Source organism: Vipera ursinii, assembly GCF_947247035.1.
Source record: "Vipera ursinii genome assembly, chromosome: 1".
Classification (NCBI taxonomy): Eukaryota; Metazoa; Chordata; class Lepidosauria; order Squamata; family Viperidae; genus Vipera; species Vipera ursinii.
The window spans coordinates 128,493,198-128,513,969 of record NC_139512.1 but is presented as its reverse complement, the minus strand read 5'-3'; the positions used below and the strand labels follow the sequence as shown (position 1 = coordinate 128,513,969).

The window sequence follows — 20,772 nt, the reverse complement described above, 5'->3', positions numbered from 1 at the left end:
CTAATTTGCCAGGCTGGTCTAGAATATTTAGACTGCAGTAACAGAATGCTGCCTGCATTTAAAAACATGGTCAAAACTGCTACTAGTCCAGAATAAGATTGGTCCTTTACTGGTATTGGCATTTTCACACAAAAGAGAGTGCTTTGTCAATTGCAGTAGTTCATACATTAAAATATTGATTTTAATCCTTAAAACTCTAAATTGCTTAGGGTCAGTTTTTCTCAAAGACTACTTTCCCATGTATTTACCTACTTGAACTGTTAAGGTCTTCTTTTGAGGGTTTCTCTGAATGCATTGACTCAGTGAAACAAGGGAAATAATGCCTTAGGCAGGGAAAATATGTCCAGTCATTGCTGAACAATCCCAGCTAATATGATTATGATAAGTGCTAATTATGTTGTAATTATACAACATAATTGTATATGTTGTATATATAGCATAGATAGATATATATCGTATATAGAACATATAGAGCTCAGGTTTCATGTATATGCATTAAAGACCAAGTATTTTTGGAGGTAGTGTCCTTGTTATTAAAAAAAATCTTCCAGAAAGCCTTGCATTGTGACATTCTTGGTACTTTCAGTGAAAATGCTTTTATTCACTCAAATATTTTTAAATGCAGTCTCTTCATCTGAACATCGTCAATGTTTTAGTTATTTTTTAGTTTCAGCAACTTATAACATTTTACATTGTCTTGATTATATTATATTTTTCTATCTCTCACCAAGTGAACTTGTATTAATTGGTACCTGTATAAAAATATAAAAAGTAAGAGTGAAATCTTAACAATAGTAAAAAGGTAAAGGTTCCCCTGCACATGCGTGCTAGTCGTTTCCAACTCTAGGGGCCGGTGCTCATCTCCATTTCACAGCTGAAGAGCCAGCGATTGTCCGAGGACGTCTCCGTTGGCATGTGGCCGGCATGACTAGACGCCAAAGGCGCACGGAACGCTGTTACCTTCCCACCATAGTGGTCCCTATTTTTCTACTTGCATTTTTACGTGCTTTCGAACTGCTAGGTTGGCAGAAGCTGGGACAAGTAACAGGCGCTCATTCTGTTCCACGGCACTCGGGATTCGACCCACCAAACTGCCGACCTTCTGATCGACATGCTCAGCGTCCTAACCCACTGAGCCACCTCGTCCCTGTTTTAACAATAGTGCCACTTATCTAAAAAATATTTCACTATAGTCTTTGGTCTGTCATTGTTGCAATCACGCTGTTATTTGGGTTGAAGCAGACTAAACTCAGAGGCGCCTATTTATTGTGTACTGAATCATCTACAGTGAAGGGCTCATGGTCCTGCTGGACTCCTTGGTCTCAGTGCTCAGCAACATGTGGAGGTGGACACTACCAACGCACCCGGACCTGCACCAACCCAGCACCAACTAATGGAGAGGATATCTGCATTGGGCTACACACAGAGGAAGCCCTCTGCAATACACACCCATGTGAAGGTAGCAAGCACTTAATTTGTTCCTCAGGACCTGCTAGTATAATGCTTCCCAATATTACTATGTACCAGCAATAACTGCTCTTTAACTACTGTTAAATGCTTAGTACTATCTTTCCTATTGGCATCCTCCAATTAGGTTGGAATTACGGAATTTCAATCAGCTGGAAGGCTGTCTTCTCAGCTGCTGACGGTCACCTGTTCTGCTGTATGAGATCTGATACTTTGAAAGCCCATTGATGGAACATAGCTGGCAGGATTCCGTCATGCCATTTTTACAGTTTTTATTAAAATTAATACATTTAAAGAATATTCAGTATTCCAGAAAGAGGGTGGTTCTATTGATAGCCTTGAAAGTGATGTTGAAAGAGTTAGTTGTAAAAGCATGACTATACATTATTCATTCCCAAATGATTACTAAAAACAACTAACTGTAGTGGGAACATTTTATTCCAAGTTACAAACTGAAGGAGGAGGTTTTGATGAAACTGAGAGCAAGCACAGTAAGAATGTGTAGCTTACTTTGCTAAGTGAGGATGTTCTGTAAAATATGTTCTAGGCATAGTCTGAAAAGTTACGCTGATTACCTTATACTATCAGTATGTTTTTGAACTACAACTCCCAAGCGGATTGTTCAGCTGAATAACTGCATTCCGATCTTTAGTTCAGAATTCATCTCTTACATTTTTTCCTAGCATGACACTGAATCATCCTGCCTAATTTATCTTATTTCTAACATGCATAATTTTAAGGAGGCTGGTCTGAATGGTCTGAATGGAGTTTATGCAATGAAGATAGCATCCAGTATCGTAGCCGTTTCTGTGAAATCCACAGTCCGGGATCTGTTCAGTGTGCAGGGAACAGCACCCAGTACCAAGAATGTCTGTATAATGAGATCCCTGGTAGGTAGAGTTTTATGTGTTTCAGTACACTAGAGAAGCAAGAATCTGAGTAGTTGATTAAATGTTTGGGTGACCTTCCCATATGGAATAAAAGTGGCTGCTATTTTTAATATCAGTAGGATAATGTGTGCAAGTGGGTTTATTGAACGATTTTTCATGTATCATAAGCTTACATTCATAAGATGGCATTTGGTAAAGTGAACATACAAATTAATATATGATTATAGAGGGTAGATACAAAAGAAATAATTTAGGAATAATCTATACTTTGTAGGGGTATAATAATTTTGCAAGTGGTTATGATGAGTTTTAGCCATGTTGATTAAACCATCTTCAAGAAGTTACCTGTCTCAGACTAACTTCTATTTTATTTAGCATATGACTAAAATGTTAAAAAGGATATCAATTACATTCTTAATGAGCAAATATGAAACTTTTTATTTACAAATACAAAGGTAGACTATTCATGTTTATATGAATGGGTGCAGTGGTGGAATTCAAATACCTGAACAACCGGTTCTCTTATTCGATGCAGGCCCGGGCCTCCGAGGCCTAGAATGGACTTCCGGAAGTGGCATCCACGCACTTCCGGCAGGCCATTCTAGGTCTGGGAGGCCTCCTCCAGGCCTCTGAGGCCGAGACAGGACTTCTGGAAGCCAGGCGGTTCTCCAAATGCAGCAAAATTTAGCTACCAGTTCTACTAAACCGGTGCAAACCAGCTGAATTCCCACCACTGGATGTGTGGGATTCTATGATTCATAAATACAAAATAAATTAAGCTTACATTAAAGTAAGATGAACCTGGATGAATCAGATGAATCACTAACAGTGAATAGATATATGAGAGGTAACATGAAAGTAAAGTCAGTTGAAATACTGACATATCTTTATTCATTGCTTTGTCTGGTGCAGCAAATTCCAAGACTATTATTATTCTTCATTTAAAAGATGTGAAATAAATTATGTCATATAAGACATAATAAAGGGTGGGTTAGGGGTGTTTTAACAGTTTTATTTATATGGTTAATCTTTTAAAGTTTTAAATGTTATAAATCACCCAGGGTCACCTATGCATGAGTTGGGTGGCTAAATAAATTTATTTAATAAATAGCTAGCTAACTTGGAGTCAGGAGGCAAAAGCATAATATGTATGCTATATTATCTACCTGTGTCGTTCAGGTGTTTTGTAAATACCATTTGAATTGTACCACTCATTTCTTCGAGTTTTTATATACATGTGACTATGATTTGTGCACAGATCTTTTCTCAACAGAATACTGTTATCTTTAAATAGTTCTCAATCCGATCCACATTTCTGTGATGACAGGAAGCATGTTCTTTTCAAGAAGGTTTTTTTTTCTCTTTGTATGATATTTCATTCTGTATTTTTTACCAGATCTCTGAAAGAGCTTCTTGTTTGCAGCAGAAATTAACTTGCCACATAGCGAGCAAAATCATTTTAATTGCCTGTAAAGTATCGCAGATGACAAAAATGACGTTTCCCCTCCCTTTTTTTCATTTTGTTTAGTAATCCTGCCAGCATCAAGCATTGATGAGAGTGCGAACTGTGGAGGTAGAGTACAGCTAACTATAGATCTTGCATTTATTTTAACATGCCTACTTTTTTCTGGGATGCATCAACAAAACCATTAATCTGTATGATTCACATCCCTGTTGATATCCCTAATTCCACTGGAGCCTTGTTGTCAGAGTTGGGGAGGGAAAGTTTTTGATATGGATATGAGATTCTCAGAATAATTAATTACTAGGGAAATCTGTCTGGTGTAACTCCTTTTTCATTGAACTAGAAAAAGATTCCATGTTTTCCTTAATACTCTCTTAATTGTAGAGTTGTCACTGGGTATCCTTACAAGCAAATTATTGCTGTTCTCCAGTTCAGGTAAAACTTAGGAGAAGCATTAAAAAAAATTATCCCTCTAATTGGCAAATCTGAGGTCACTTCTGTAATACTTGTTATTTTTTATAAAGCAGGATATGCTTTATTTAGACATTCACATTCACTTAGTTAAAAATTGTTAGTGCACACTAAAAGTGAGCAAGTCCAAATACATCCAACCATTCAGATCCCCTCCCATGCCTCTCTTTTCCACCTAAATCCCTTATTCTCTTTCTAGTTAAAACCATGAACTATCCTAGATTCTGTAATTTCCTTCACTTTTCACTATGTCCCATTAACTAGGGACTATTCCAAAAATCCTCAACATTGTAGTTCTCCACATTGCTTACTTATTTACATTTATCAAATTTACTGCCCATCTTGTGGGTCAAGGTTCTACTCTTTCTAAGAAACGCCCACATTTTCTGATGAAATAAATTGATTGAAGAAAATTTCCTTGGACATTTTTACCATCTTTCATTGTAGAAAGCCCCAATACAGCAATGTTTTTGGGAGTAGCAAAGTACTTAGCAGATGGGAAAAAAATAGTCTGCTAGAAAATTGGACCCCATGTTTACTCTTGTAATGTCATCACCTTCTCTTCATGGGATGCCAGAGATGTTAGCAACTGGGAGCAGTCAAAAGCCTTAGGGTGGGAGGAAACTTTAGGTCGAGCCTTGTAAACAGGCAAAGCAGCAGAGGAGTAATTGGACTCCACAGCTGTAATACTGAAGAGCAAGAATGGCAGGGAGTCTCCTCTGGTCCGCAAGACTGAAGTTTTTTACTTCGATTTTCTTTCCACAGAACTTTTAAATGTGCCTCTTCTTTTAAATATTCTTTTTACATTAGCCTTTGATCTACTTAGGTTGCTTAGCACAATATTAAACCTGCTACTAACAACAGTATAAAAAACACTAGCTTCTAGGATGTAAGAAGTTGGGGGCATCGGGATATAATCAGAATGCAGTAATTTTTTCAGCTGTCTATAGCGGTGGGCCCTTCTTTACCAAGGTGAGATACATCATTAAAAATCTACTTATAGAACCCAGGGGAACCAAGGCAAGGCAGCCCGTGTAAGATCTGGGTTGCCTTACAAAGTTGCCAGTCACTAAGTTTTATCTTCAAAGTTCAGGAAAAGGCATTTTCCTTGTGCGGAATCATTACTCTGTTCTCTGTAGTTACTTATAAGTTATGACCGAAGACTTTGAAAAGGGCAGAAGAAAAATTGGCTTTTTATGTCTCCCAGCATAATCAGCTGCAAATACTGATGGCTCTTTTCCCTTTGCTTTTATTTTAGGTGACAGCTGTTTTTTTTAATGCAAGTGATATTTCATGACTGGTAGCTGAAAAAACAAATCTCCTTATCTACAAACAACAAAGTGGTCCTTTTAAAGTTCTGTCCATTGTTAGATTCATGAGATGTATTTGCTCAATCCTCAATTTCTTTCTCCAGAAGAATCTTTAAATTGTAGATATGAGATTGGGGCTGCAAATTCTCATTTATCTCACCAAATTATAATATCCATGAGAAGGGCAGGGCCATAAAACTATTGCATTTTTGTAGTTACAATGCCCTTGAAAATATTTATAATATTGGGTGCTCTTTTGCTGATGCTTTAATGCAGGGTAGAATCTGACTATGAAAGAAAAAAAGACCTTCACATGCCACAAAGATTTCCACATGAAAAAGTATTGTTCTTTTTAGAATTTCTACTGCATATTTAAAAATTGATTTAGCTTGCTCCCTTTATCAGCAAGGATTTTTTTCTGTGAGACGATTGTGAGTGTATGTTGATTGGTGGTGGGATTCAAATATGTTTTTTTATAAATTATTATTATTGTTATTTTAACAGAGTTCAATAATAATTATTCAACAAAAACGTGTTGTCTGAGTATCTCATTCACGAATACAAATTAAATTCCTAATCCCTAAATCTTTTCTCTAACCATTGATAAAATAGGTCCCAGATTTAAAAATATTCTGTTTCTTCTTTTTCTTTCAACCTTATTCAAAGGCTGGGATTCAGATATGTGAACAACCAGTTCTCTGTGTAGATGTCACTTCCGGAAGTCCGTTCTTGAGCCCAGGCAACAAAAAATTAGTTACCAGTTCTAGCGAAGTAGTGCAAACTGGCTGAATCCCACCACTGGTTGAGGGCGAAGGGGTTGTTTCTCAGAACGTTTGGTATTCAGTAATTCCATGTGTTCTTCAACTGATCTTGCCATTTAACAAAATGCATTTTTCTTTTCACTTTCAACAAAACGACTCTGAAAGTTACACAATGTATTAGGACTATAATTGGCAGGAACAATTTTGGGAGCATCAAAAACGCCTTAATCCCAGCTGTTGCCCACCATAGTCACATTTCTTAGCAAGTCCCTTAGATACAACTTAGACACTTATATTCAAACTATCCTCTACGAGGGAGCAAAGCAATATAAAATAACTGAATGAGCCAAAGTCAGGAGATAAGCCATTAAGAGTAAAGGAAGTATATATGTATGTGCTTCTTTGAATCAACATTGACTCCTAACGCCTGCCTGAATAAGTTCCTGTAGTTTCCTTGACAAGATTTAGGAAATTGTTTGCCACAACCTCTTTCCTGGGACTTAGAGAAAAACTAGCCCAAAGTCACCCAGCTGGTTTCATGCCTAAAATAGAATTAGAAGTTCCAGTCTCCCAGTTTCTGCCTTAACCTCTCACCAAATTGGCTCTCTAAATAGAGGAAGGCAGCATGGATAATCAGTGACTGATCCAGGGTCGCCTATCCATAAATCCACAAAATAACATATAAATACATAGGCAAGGAACAGGCCAAGGTTTAGATTTTGAGACTTTGGCATCATGATGAAAATGGCACCTCTTACTCCTTGGATTACTCCTAATGCTGCTAAATCAGTAGGAATTCTGATTAATATTGTTCCAGAGTCACTTGTTGAGATGCAGGTGACATTCATACAACTGGACTAAATTAATTAATCAATCAATCAATCACCCCAGGCCATTAAGGCAGCCCTCCAACTAAAATATCAGGCATCCACCTCTTTATCATCTAGTTTATTTTATTTTATTTCTTCCCTGGCATTTTAAGCAACCCTTATTAGGGAAATGTGCTTTCTATGACAGGCCATTCTTTAAGTGTGTGTTGTTCGTAAGCTTCATTTTTTCCAACCTGTCAGCTTTAATGTTTCCTTTCAATTTCAATCAAAGGAGAAAGAAATACTTTTTTAAAAAAAGCAAGGTATGATTCCATTAACACAGAATGATGTTGGGCAAACTAACAGGAAGGGAGTAAGATATATGCAACGTCCTAGATGTTTTCAGAATTGCATTTTGCTTGTACCAATGGATCAGAAAATTATTCTCAGGTCTGCATGCATTCAGTAGCCATCCAAATATCCTTTTTTATGGTTGTAACGTGTGAGTATTTTTTAACATCAAGGGGACACCTCTTATCCAAAGTTTTGCAGGTGAAAAGAAATGAGGTATCCCCTGGAGGAACTGAGAAGATACAAGCTTTGTTTAATATGTTTTTGCCATAAGGTTCACTTCTCTATATAAAACTGATTTTAGAGGAAGGGTAGGAGGAATATATTGAGCTATATATACATTCAGGCATATATACATAAAATTTAGAGGCTATCTGACACCATGTCATTCTGTGTGGCTTAAGAGTGTTTAAAAGCAGGAAGCAATAAAAGCTTGGCAACCAACCTATCCCAAGGCCTGGGAAAATAGCCAAGTTTTCAGTGACTTTTTGAACATCAAGAGTGTGAGACCCATATGGATCACAGGAGGGATGATGTTCCAAAGAAGACCTGCTTCCCAGGTTCTAATAAATGGCATTATGTAATCGAGGAGTCATGGAGCACATCTACTCTGTCCATGATCAGAAACGGTTGGAGATAGGTGGTTCCTCAAATTAAGCCCTGGGCCATAAAAAGCTTAAAAGGTGGTAACCAGCCCTGGAATTGCACCCAGAAGCCAGCTGGCATTCAATGCAGCAATGAGTATGGTAGTAGATAGCCAAGTTAGTGATGGGAAGGATATTGTGAAAGAAGTGCCAGCATGGTAGCAATGTATAAAACCTTGCAATATTTTGTTTACAAACTGTAGTACAAATGTTGCAACTTATACTCGAGAAAAGTGGTGTTTTACCATTTTTGTGTCACTGATCTCTTCCAGGTTTTAGCCTCATCCACCTCATTGCCACAGGGCTCTCCTGTTTCTTTGGCTCTAGCCTCTTAACCTTTGTGATCTACATTTACTGTCAACGGTGCCAGAGACAATCTCAGGAGTCAACCGTTATCCATCCCACCACTCCCAATCATCTTCACTACAAAGGCAACACAACTCCCAAGAACGAAAAGTACACACCTATGGAATTCAAGGTAAGAGACTGCATCCATAAATTGATCTCCTTTGAGCATATTACTCATTTACAGCAGAAATAGATAACCTGTGATCTTCCGGTCTTAATAAACTACAATTTCCAGTGTTTTTACCATGGGTTATGCTGGTTAGGACTATTGAGAGTTGAAGTTCTGCAACTGAGGGCCCAGTGCGCCTATAGTGCTCAGCGGTTCCTACGTAACTTTGCGAGCAATTTTCTTGTTTTCTTTTTTGCAGTACACTTTGAGTTGAATTTTATAATCAGTAAAATCATGTGGCAGAACTTTACTAGCTAATGAATCTCCTGATATGTCTTTGTCCAGTCAGAACCTGCCACATAATTCTTCTGTTTCTGTTACACATTTTGTGCCTCCTTTTTAGGCATGGCCTGTATTGGTATAGAGAGATTTGTTGTGGCTTGAAAAGCCTGTTTCCCCACAGAGGATAGCCTTGCTTTGGCCCATCACCTTGGTCATAAACATAGACTCGGTAATATAACTGAGACATATTTCTGAAGGGAAGAGCGCTGGTGATATACCTTTGGATAACAAGTGCAGCCTCCTATTAAAGGCTAAATATTCAAATATTGGCTGTGCTTTCTTCCTTTTCCCTGTTATTCTTTAGATAATGCTATTCATTTCATGTTCCTCTTGTCATTCAAATTTTAATCAATGTCAGCAGAGGTCAGAAAACAGTTTATTTTGTTCAGAGGTACACATATAATACATTTGAGGAGCATGGGAAAGACCGTATTGAAGTACCCAAATGGGTTGTTTGTTTGGCAGGCTTATTCATAAGAAAATATTCTCTATTGTATATGAATTGACATGGAAACCTCTTTTTTAAGTCTTATCTGGAATTTCCCCGATCAAGAAATGATCTGGGGAAGTTAATAAATATTGTAGTATCAATTAACACGTAATAAAGTATCCAGCAACTCTAATCAATAAAGTAACTTGGGGACAAGGGAAAATGCCCCTTAAAAGCATCTGATTAACTTGCAGAGATTATGGCAAAGCTTACTATTCGTTGCATGTAGTTAAACAACAAGCAAACAAGTAAATAGGGAGCAAGTACAAAAGCAGGATGCACTTAAAACCAATGACAGTTGAGAAGCCTCCTTGGAAAATCAGGCTTCCAAATAGTGTTGATGATACAGCAAAGCATTTCCGCAGATTGTCAAGTGAGTACCGTTGCTGGAAAATAGAATTTGGCATACGGTAGCGGTCCAACCTACCAGTCCTCTTTCCTTGTGTTTTGAAGCCTATGAATCCTTATTCAGGCTTCCCCTGTCCCAGGGGTAGGCAACCTTGGCTCTTTTATGATTCGTGGACTTCAACTCCCAGAATTCCTGAGCCAGCAGGGCTCAGCTTGGAAACCTCTCCCTTTCCCCTCAGCATGGCTGGCTTAGGAATTCTGGGAGTTGAAGTCCACGAGTCATAAAAGAGCCAAGGTTGCCTACCCCTGCCCTGTCCTATAGGCGGCAGATTGCACACGGAAGGTCTGTCACTGCTGGCAAACAAATGGAAAGGGAACAGTCAGTTCTACTGATATATATATAATTTCTTGGATGCATGCATGATCTGTTGATATGCAGGCTGGGTGCATCAATAATAATTTTTAGAATCTAGAAGAACAAACTTTATATTGAAGAGCTGGGAGGAAAACTGTGCCCCAGCAAAGCCGAAAATGGAGTGTCAGTTCTTTCTGTGATTTAAGGAGTTGCATATTTTTCCTCCATGCAGAATGCCTCACTTCTTCCTGTACAGAAAAAGGTGTTGCAAGAGGAAGATTGCCTCTATCCCTGCTGCCCCCTCCCACCGAAAAGGTTAAAACCTACTTTAGAAGCTGTAAATAACCAGTTTCGTCTGTGAGGATCTTGAAGGCCATAGAAGGAAATACAGCATATTGCTTTACTTCATTTTTTTAGATGATGAAACAGAGCTAAATGCTATTTGATGTTTTACAGTACACCTAAATTGGGATCCTTATACCTGAACCGCCTATTTAGAAAAAGAATTTGCTGCATCATCTCTAAAGTTTCCAAATGCAAGTGGAGATTGTAGACACTTTTCCATGTCAGGCTCACTATGTCTCAGTTGGCTAAGCTCTAAATTAAATTAGAACTTTCCTCCATGATAGGATAATCATCTTAATTCAGGAAACCATTTACAGGTAGTCTTCGGCCTAGGATCATAACTGGGACTGGAACGTCTGTTGCTAAGCCAGATTACTGTTAAGTGAGTTCAGGCCTGATTTTACAGCCTTTTTGCCCAGGGTTGTGAAGTGAATCCTTCTGGTTAAGTGAAGCCTGCGGTCATTAAGCAAATCCAGCTTGTTGGAAGCCGGCTGGGAAGGTTGCAGGTGGTGATCACGTGACTTCAGGCTGCTGCAACAATCATAAATTCATGCCCGCTGCCAAGGGACTGAATTCTGATCACGTGACTGCAGGGGTTTCTATGGGCATCCTAAGCGCGAGGACCAGTCAGAAGTAATTGTTTTTCAGTATTGTCATGTCTTCGAGCAGTCACTAAACAATTGGCTGTAAATTGAGGACTCCCTGTATATTAGGACTGTGTGCTCCTCTTCCAATTGTTGCTACCATCTGTGGATTTTCTTCTTGTTGCTCTTTAAAATGGGTCTTAACTTTTTTGTTGGAAGATCTTTAGACAGTTTTCATTAGAAAATATTGTTGAGAGAGCTTGAGTATGTAAATAGCCTGCTTTGTTCAATTCTTTGCTGCTGCCGATAAGCACACAAAACCCCTGCATGTAGGCAAATGGCTAGACTACTTGCTTTGGAGAAAGTATCTCTTGACTGATTGATTGATTACATGCCATCAAGTCATTGTTGACTGATAGCAACCACATAGATAATTTTTTTTGTTCATGATGATCTGTCTCTAATTTGATCGTTCAGCTATTCCAACAGTACATTCATCACTGTTGGAATTGAGTCCATCCCATTTGCCGCTGGCTGTCCTCTTCCCTTTCTTTCCACTTTTTCCAACATTGGAGCCTTCTCCAGAGAGCTGGGACTTTGCATAATAATGTATCCAAAGTAGGACAATTTAAGCCTGGTTTTATATCTATATAGGTGGTTTTTTTTAGGATAAGGAAACAATACTTTTTTTTTTGGAGCAGGGGCTATATTCTCAAAGAGGTAAAGCCAGAACTGCCAAAAACCTTTGTCGCCCAAATTTTAGTGCTAGTTCATGCTCACTTTATAAGGCAATTGGAGTACTTTGACAGTCCCTGTTTCTGCAATAGATTTCTAGAAGTACTACATATGCATCACTGAGAATGAGCAGAGCTGAATGTCATTTGGTCTTCGGAGCAATCCTCTTATGCCTGTGAGCTTTTTGTGAGATACTCTGATTTGTGGGAGAGATAATAGCTCTGCATTAAGAGGCACAAAGCCCTTTCATATCCTCCTTTTCTCTCCTAGTCTTTGACTATATGTCAAATTGTCCAAGACTTGCAGGCAGGAATTTGCAAATGGTCGTAGGTGGAAAACTAAGGATGTTTACCTGGTTTGAACATGAATACTTTGAATTTAGGATTTTTTTTCCTGATCGTGGCTACCTCAGTAAGCAAATCTCAAAGACTGATGTCTTGCATGTCTCCTGAATCGTGAATTCAGTTTGGTATATATCAATTTGTATACCAGTTTGGTGTGTAGAAGTTATCTCTTACCAGTTCTAAGCCTGGAAACCAGGAGACTGTGAGTTCTAGTCCTGCCTTAGGCATGAAAACTCTCAACCCAACTTGCATCACAAGGTTGTTGGGAGAAAAAAGGAGGAGGAAAGAGTATTAGGTATACTTGGCATCTTGAATTACTTATAAAGTAATAAAGGTGGAATAATAATCTGATGAATGCATAAATAAAATAAATATCAATTTGCCTTGTGTATTAGCAAATTCCATTGTTTAGTTGTGGGTACAGCTGCAGTTAAATGATTACAGGTGAAGGGCATTATATTGTCCTTTCCTGTTTATTGAACTCCTTCCAAAACTTATTCTTCCTACAGTGGCAGAAAGTTGTTTGCAAGTTAATGCGAAAACATTTTTATTAAGCACAAGTCAGCATGAATTTGGAAAATGAAAATTGTGTGAGACAAAAGAAAATCTCCACCACCCATCCTGTTTCTCTCATCTCTCTCATCTAATTAAATGCATGATGATTGATGCAGAAAGGCCATATCCTATTTGTTTCAAGAACAGCTTCATTAACTGAGTTTCCTGAATTTCCATTGTCATGAAAATATTTGCTTCTTTCTGTCTAAGAAAGTCCTTAGACACTACTAGAATGTTATTTAATGCCAGGATGGTGCTGAAGGCTATGCTGAAGTTTTTGAAGATGATCCCCTGAATGTTGTCTTCTACCATAGAAGTAGAGACTGAGAGTAAAAGATCACAGGTTATATGTTTTATGTTTATGTTTTATTTAATTTATATACCGCCCTTCTCCCTGGGGACTCAGGGCGGTTCACAGGGCATATAAATAAAAATACAATACTATACAAAAGTTAAAACAAAGATTAAATCAGTGCCCAATTAAAAAACAATAATACAATCTAAAATGACAATTTAAAACCCAGCTCCCCATCAGGCCAGACCGGCCAATTCAAACAAATGGGTCTTCAGACCACGACGGAAAGTTCGGAGGTCCGATGCCGTCCGGAGCTCCACCGGCAGTTGGTTCCACAAAGCCGGGCCACCCACAGAGAAGGCTCTCCCCCTGGGGGCCGCCAGTCGGCATTCCCTGACCGGAGGCACCCTGAGGAGGCCCTCTCTGTGGGAACGCACAGGGCGGAGGGGAGTTGAAGCCGGCAGCAGGTGGTCCCCGAGGTACCCCGGACCCATGCCATGTAGGGACTTAAAGATCATAACTAAAACCTTGAACCTCACCCGGAAGACAACTGGTAACCAATGCAGCTCGCGGAGCAAAGGTGTAACATGGGAGTACCGGGAAACTCCCAAGACAACTCTCGCGGCCGCATTCTGTACCAGTTGGAGCCTCCGAGTGGTCTTCAAGGGAAGCCCCATGTAGAGAGCATTACAGTAGTCAAGGCGAGAGGTCACGAGCGCATGAGTGACCGTGCACAGGGCATCCCGGTCCAGATAGGGCCGCAACTGGCGCACCAGGCGAACCTGGGCAAAAGCCCCCCTAGTCACGGCCACTACATGATCTTCTAGGGTAAGCCGTGAATCTAGGAGGACTCCCAAGTTGCGAGCCCTATCCACGGGGGGTAAGAGCTCACCCCCCATAGAAAGAGATGGAACATTTTGAATGTCCCGGGATGCCGGAATGCACAGCCACTCAGTCTTGTCAGGGTTGAGCTGAAGTCTGTTCCTCCCCATCCAGACCCGAACCGCCTCCAGGCAACGGGACATCACAGCGAGGGCATCACTGGGGTGGTTTGGGGTCGAAAAGAAAAGTTGGGTATCATCGGCATATTGATGATACCCAACTCCAAAACCACGAATGATCTCACCCAGCGGTTTCATGTAGATGTTGAACAGGAGAGGCGAGAGAACCGACCCCTGAGGAACTCCACAAACGAGAGACCTCGGGGTCGATCTCTGCCCCCCTGCCAACACCGACTGCGAACGTCCCAGGAGATAGGAGGAGAACCACCGAAGAACCGTGCCTCCCACTCCCAATCCCCTGAGACGCCGCAGCAAGATACCATGGTCGATGGTATCGAAAGCCGCCGAGAGGTCTAATAGGACTAGGACAGAGGAATATCCCCTGTCCCGAGCCCTCCAGAGATCATTCACCAGAGCGACCAATGCCGTCTCCGTGCTGTACCCGGGCCTGAAACCCGATTGGTAGGGGTCCAGATAATCCGCTTCATCCAGGACCAGAGGGAGCTGATGCGCCACCACACTCTCAACAACCTTCGCAAGAAAGCGAAGGTTGGAGACTGGACGAAAGTTGTTCAATACAGCTGGGTCCAAGGCAGGCTTCTTGAGGAGAGGTCTCACCACCGCCTCCTTCAAGATGGTGGGGAAATAACCCTCACTCAAAGAAGCAGATATAACCGCCTGGAGCCAGCCTCGTGTCCTCTCCCTGGCTGCATAAACCAGCCAGGAAGGGCACGGGTCCAACAAACATGTGGAGGAGCTCAGCCTCCCCATAATCCTGTCCACTTCATCAGGGGTCACAGAATCAAACTCTTCCCAGATAACATTGACAAGACCGTCCGTGTCCTGATCGCCTGACTCTGCCCAGCTGGAGTCCAAACCGGTCCGAATCCGAGCGATTTTATCCGACAGATGTTGACTAAATTCCTCGGCACGACCCTGCAAGGGATCCTCCCTCACCTCCTGATTAAGAAGTGAGCGAGTCACCCTAAACAGGGCGGCCGGGCGATTATCTGCGGACGCAATGAGGGTAGAGAAGTAATTACACCTCGCCACCCTCATCGCAGCGAGATAAGACCTAATATAGGTTCTTAACCGCAACCGGTCGGGTTCGGATCGGCTCGACCTCCAACAGCTCTCTAGGCCCCGTTTCCGACGCTTCATCTCCCGGAGCTCCGCGGAGAACCATGGAGCTCGCTGGGATCTGCGCCGGGTCAGGGGCCGCAAGGGTACAACCCGGTCAAGTGCCTCAGTGGCTGCCCTTTCCCAGGTTTCCACTAAGGCATCCGCCGAGCTGTGGGCAATGGAGGCAGGTGGGGACCCCAGCGCCGCTTGGAATCTATCAGGATCCATTAAGCGTCTGGGGCGGTACCATCTAATTGGTTCCGTATCCCCACGGCGGGGGGTGGCAAAACGGAAGACCATCCGCAGGAGATGATGATCGGTCCATGACAGGGGCATAATAAATGGAGAGCCCCCACCAAGATCATCCAACCACCGTCTAGATAAAAAAATCAGGTCAAGAGTGTGGCCTCCCTCATGAGTTGGTTCAGAAATTACTTGCGTCAGGTCCATGGCCGTCATGGAAGCCATGAACTCCCGAGCTAGCTCGGATGAGCCTCCCAGGGATGGTAGATTGAAGTCTCCCAAAACTATAAGTTTGGGAAACTCAACCACCAACCCTGAGAGGATATCAAGCAGCTCGGGCAGGGCTGCCGCTGTACGACTAGGCGAAATGTACGTCAGCAGCAAACCCAACTGCGCCCCAGAACCAAATCTCACAAAGAGAGACTCACACCCGACTATCTGAGAAACGGTGGTCTCCCGCGGACATAAGGTCTCCCTAATAATAACCGCCACTCCCCCACCCCTACCTTGAGCTCTAGGCTGGTGCAGCACCCGGAAGCCTGGTGGGCAGATGTCAACCAAAGGGACCCCACCCTCTGGGCCCAACCAGGTCTCCGTGATGCAGGCCAGGTCCGCATGCTCACCCTCAACTAAATCCCTAACGAGGGGAGCTTTGTTAACCACGGACCTGGCATTCAGATACACCAGCCGGAGCTCAGGAGGCTGCACATCCTCGCTCCCGGAACCTCGGGGAAGAAGCAGAGGGTCGGAGCGCCTCACCGCTTGCAAGTAGCGGAGATGGCCCTCCCGGTAGCGATACGGCCCCCTGTCTATCCGCCTGCTGCCATTCCCCGTCGTGGGAATTATAGGGATGGGAGAGAAAATTCCAACAAGAAATAGGGGTGCAGTTAGGCTGAGTTTAGAAAAGCCAGTCCTTAAAGGAGAAAACTATAGAAGAGTCATGTTTGGCTACTAGTAGATGAACGTCCATTTAGAAAACTGAAGATAATGCCTAGAAAATCACTGGCAATATACATGTGGATTGGTTTTCTCCTGTCACAGTTTCTCCTATTTTAAGAACTATAGTTTAGTTACTGCTTATCAGTGATGAAATATCTATTTTCCTCCACCAGAGAATTTCAGTCCCCAGGGCTTATTGGGAGAATGATAATTTAAATATAGTGGGAAAGTTAATATAAATGTAGATCAGAAAACTGGAGCCACTAGATCGTGGGCATAATATCTGTTAAGGGGAGATTAAGCATCTGCTAATGAATTGGTGGATGGAGGAAGTATGAGATGAGAGAGAGAGAAAAAATAAATTCTGCTTATTTCCCTGTACAGGTGAAGAATCACCTCATTCTCCAGATATTGCTAACTGCAATTTGGGGGTGGGAGGATATTGTACTTCATCAAAATCTGGAAGGCCCCAGCTCTCTGCCCTACTCTACTTAAATAACAGAGTGATAAGATGAATAAGTACTGTTGAAATTAGCAGAACCTTTTATGAGTACGTGATTGTAATCTTAATGTCATAGGCAGTGCTGAAAACCTTCTGAGGAGGTTTCTTTGCAATAATCCTGTCCATGATTTGAATGGCTAATGCATTAGTTCCACCATGTTTGAGATGTCCAGTTTAGGTCCCTTGAGCTCTCCAAAAGCACAGATGAATTTAGGATTCTGAAAAGTAGGGCATCTGCTGTAATTAATGAAGTGGAAAACTTTCAGCTTATTAGGAGACATAGTCAATTTGGGCATTGTTTAAATGCCCCGGTAGAAGAATATGAGTGATTTTTTTGTGGGGAGAAAAAGCTATTATCCCAATAAGTCACAGCCACAACTACTGCTTTAGGTTCTCTCACCCTACATTTTTCTGCTGTTGTAACCCTGAATTTTAAAAATAAAGGCATAAAGAGAGTAACCAGAATTCAGGAATGACTGAATACGAGTTAAAAAAAATGATATATAGTGTGCTACATTAGTGACATAAAGGACAGTAATTATTCGGTCATGTACATACACATATACATTTAGATAGGTCTAATACAGGTGGATATGAAACAATGAAAAAATAATCTGACCATTTGCTAAAATAAAACACTTAACCTGTTCACAGCATTATAAAAAGGCAATCTCCTTCTCCATTTCCTGTCTCTTGCAAAAACATTTTTACTTAACATTCTGAAAATATATTTTTCATTCTGTGTTAAAGGGTTTTTCAACTTTTTCATTTTGTGTGAGGGTATACAATATGGAAGGGTTGCAAATAACACAAGACTTGTGTCTGGATCCAAAGAATCAGATATTGAACTAGATATACAAAAATGGATCCTCTCAGCTTCAAACAAACCAGTTCTATCATGAAAGGTGCAAAAACATTTTGACACTGCATTTTCATGTGCATGTATCCATAAACGTGTGGAGCATGGAAGAAAAGAGAAACAGCAAGCATCTATATTAGAGCCATAGCGTATAAAAAAATACAAGGATTCCAAAGTTTATTGCCCATTTTTCAATCATCAGTCATTCCTGTTCACCAGTCAATCAGAACATTGATAGCGTTGTTTATGCTTTAATTACAACATTAAATAAGATTTAATTTGAAGGAGATTTTACCTGCCTAAGCATTAAATTTCCATGAACTACTGAGATAGTAGTAGGCACTAGAGGTAGAACTACTGTTGATGACATTAGTGTTTCAGCATTTTCTAGGTTGATAAGAAGTTTGGGTCTTTTACTATTGCAAGATAGTCTTACCCCAGAATCCCTTCTCCCCACCACTTTCTCATTTCCCCCCCCCAATAATATTCTAGGTTCTGTTGTCAAATCTTTTAGGAAAGGTAAGGAGAGCATTTTTCAAGTCATCTCCTCAGCCATTTGTGTTTATTAAATTGGCTACAATTTGTACAGCACTTGGACAGTATCATGTTATGTTCAGCATGAATGCCTATTGCAATACAAGCTGTTTACATCATGCATTTTAATAGAATTCTTTACATCATCATCAGATCAACCAGGTTGTTTGGATTGTAATAGCGCAAGCTATTTAAAATAAAAATTTAAAAACCCCAAGCACTGCACTTCCACCCGCTGCTTTTTAAATGGTCTTCCCCACCTGATGCTCTCTTGATGTGTTGGATTACAACTTTCACAATTCCTAACCAGCAAGGCTGCTCCTAAAAGAGCAAGTTCCAAAAGGCTCATGTACATAATTTATGTTATATCCCACCAGTTAATCGTGACTAACAAAACATTAAAATCTACACATGGACACATGGGGAGGGTGGGGGAAGGTGGGATCTGTTGTTACTTGATCAACCATCTCCACTGTATGGAGATGAAAGCCCCAGACCAACTGGCAAGCCATGTCTGTAGGTCATTACAAAAGGATAGAAGAGTTGGGGCCAACCTCACAGTGGTGAGGTGGCAGACTGATTTTAATTTTAAAAAACACCAAATTGTTGTGTGGATCTCTTGATATAATCTGGGTCTCCTCTAAGAATGTTCAGAATGCTAAAACCCTAGTAGGATCAACAGGATCTGTGCTGATTGCTCCATGATAACTATGTACTTTGAGTGCAGATGTCAGAGGTTCAGGCTCTGGCATTGGCACTTGAAAGCTTTCATAGTTGCAGGTTTAGAAAAACTTCATTTCTGAAATATTGGAAAACAGGCCAGATGAAGTAGATTGTAGTAGGCTAAAGTGACCACATTACTGAGAGCACAAGACACTTGAATGAGTATGAATGAGCAGTGCTCCTCAACCCAAGATCCATCTAATCCATAATGTCTGTCTAACAATGGTTAGTCCTATGTTTCCAAGAAGACTCAAGCGGGTAACTTGCTTTCAAAACATCCCCCTGTCAGTTCAACATATGCATGCATGCACACGCACGCACGCACGCACGCACACACACACAGAATGAACAATAGCCATTTCATGGGGAGAGGTGGACTATTTTGATCATATTTGAAATGTTTTAAAGTAACATGTTACATAGTCAAAATAGTTCTGTTGCACCCAGGTATTTCAAATTTGAAAAAATTGGCACTCTCATAATTCTGTCTCTGTTTTCGCTACCTGAAATGAAACTGAGATAAAATATTGAAAGTTGTTCAGAGGATTAATGAATCTTAAACTTGAGTAATTGGGCTTATATTTTGTATTTAGTGTTTGAGGCAATCTTTCTTTGATCATCATTTGCTGGAAAACCTTAAAGGGAGGGTGCATTTTTTCCCATCCAAAACATTGGCTTTCCACAGTCTAAGATGAAGGAAAAGGTTGACTTTCTGCATGATCAGCACAACTCTAAAGCACTCTCGAGGCAGTTAAATATGTATTAGCCAAATTTGAAATATTCAATGCAAGTACTTTTTCACACACCATATAATTTAGTCACAGTTGCTGGTTTATAGGTGGTATAAAAAAAGGGAATATGCCATGGATAACTCAGTGTTTTTTTTAAAAAAGCACACCCATTAACGCTGGCCACAGATGGAACATTCTTAGAATTGCTCAGAATGTGTTGAGGAAAAATTAATCATTCTCTAGGTCTTTAATGAGATTGGCCAAAGAGAGAAACAATTCAATTAAGAAGAATTCAAGTAAGACGGTAGTCACTTCCAAGCTTTAGGGATGCCCCTGATGCTAGCCACATATTTAAGGGGGGGGGCGGGGAAACAAGAGCTGAGCTTAGAAATGAAAGGTTGAAGATGACTGAGTTTTAAAAATTGCGATCAGGGAAGACTTACCGTAAGTGTAGGAAATGTCAGTGACTGAATCAGGCAGGGTTAAGCAGAAGAAAGGCTTGTTTGTCAGTGAAACCCAGATTTATGACTTTCATAGAAATGACATCCTTATAGGCATAGGAGGAATGTTGATGTCTCTGTAAGGTAGCCTTCCCATCTTTAACAATATGAGACCTCTTTTCATCTGGTTAGCACAGTATGGACCTTGGGTCTTCTTTCCCCATTAAGAAAGATTTTGCTGTTGGCAAATATCAGTGCCATGGATCAAAAAACAACCTCTGTTTTTTTGTTTATGTATTTCTGTTGGGGAGGGAGGAGTTGAAATTTTAGGGGGAAGAAAAATAGTGGATTTTTCAGCTGGGAAATGAGAAATGAGAATAGAAAGAGGATGTGATGCTTCAAACATTGCTTTACAGTGTCTTGTTCCTGGCAAATAGTCATTTTGGCAGCTCCTGAAAATAATGTTTATTCCTCCTCATTTTGCATGATAGAGATAGCAAAGGAGATTTTCTATTTCCAGAAGTATGTGGCTGAGCCAGGCACGTATTTGTAGATATTTGTATTCCCCGTCCAGCTAACACTTTCCTTTCTTTTAGCTTGCTCTTTCCATTCTCACTGCCTTTCTTTTCTTGCTTCCTTTACGCCTGGCTTTGGTGTAGA

The 20,772-nt window shown here is 40.8% G+C and overlaps 1 protein-coding gene across 1 annotated transcript in view; it reads left to right on the top strand.

Moving 5' to 3' along the window:
* The window catches only part of SEMA5B (semaphorin 5B), a 207,882-nt gene that overhangs the window by 180,539 nt on the left and 6,571 nt on the right, over positions 1-20,772 (top strand). The window contains exons 17-20 of the mRNA XM_083349852.1: positions 1,289-1,459; positions 2,208-2,357; positions 3,886-3,930; positions 8,441-8,646. Of these exons, the coding sequence (XP_083205978.1) occupies positions 1,289-1,459; positions 2,208-2,357; positions 3,886-3,930; positions 8,441-8,646 (572 nt within the window). The remainder of the gene's footprint in view (positions 1-1,288; positions 1,460-2,207; positions 2,358-3,885; positions 3,931-8,440; positions 8,647-20,772) is intronic.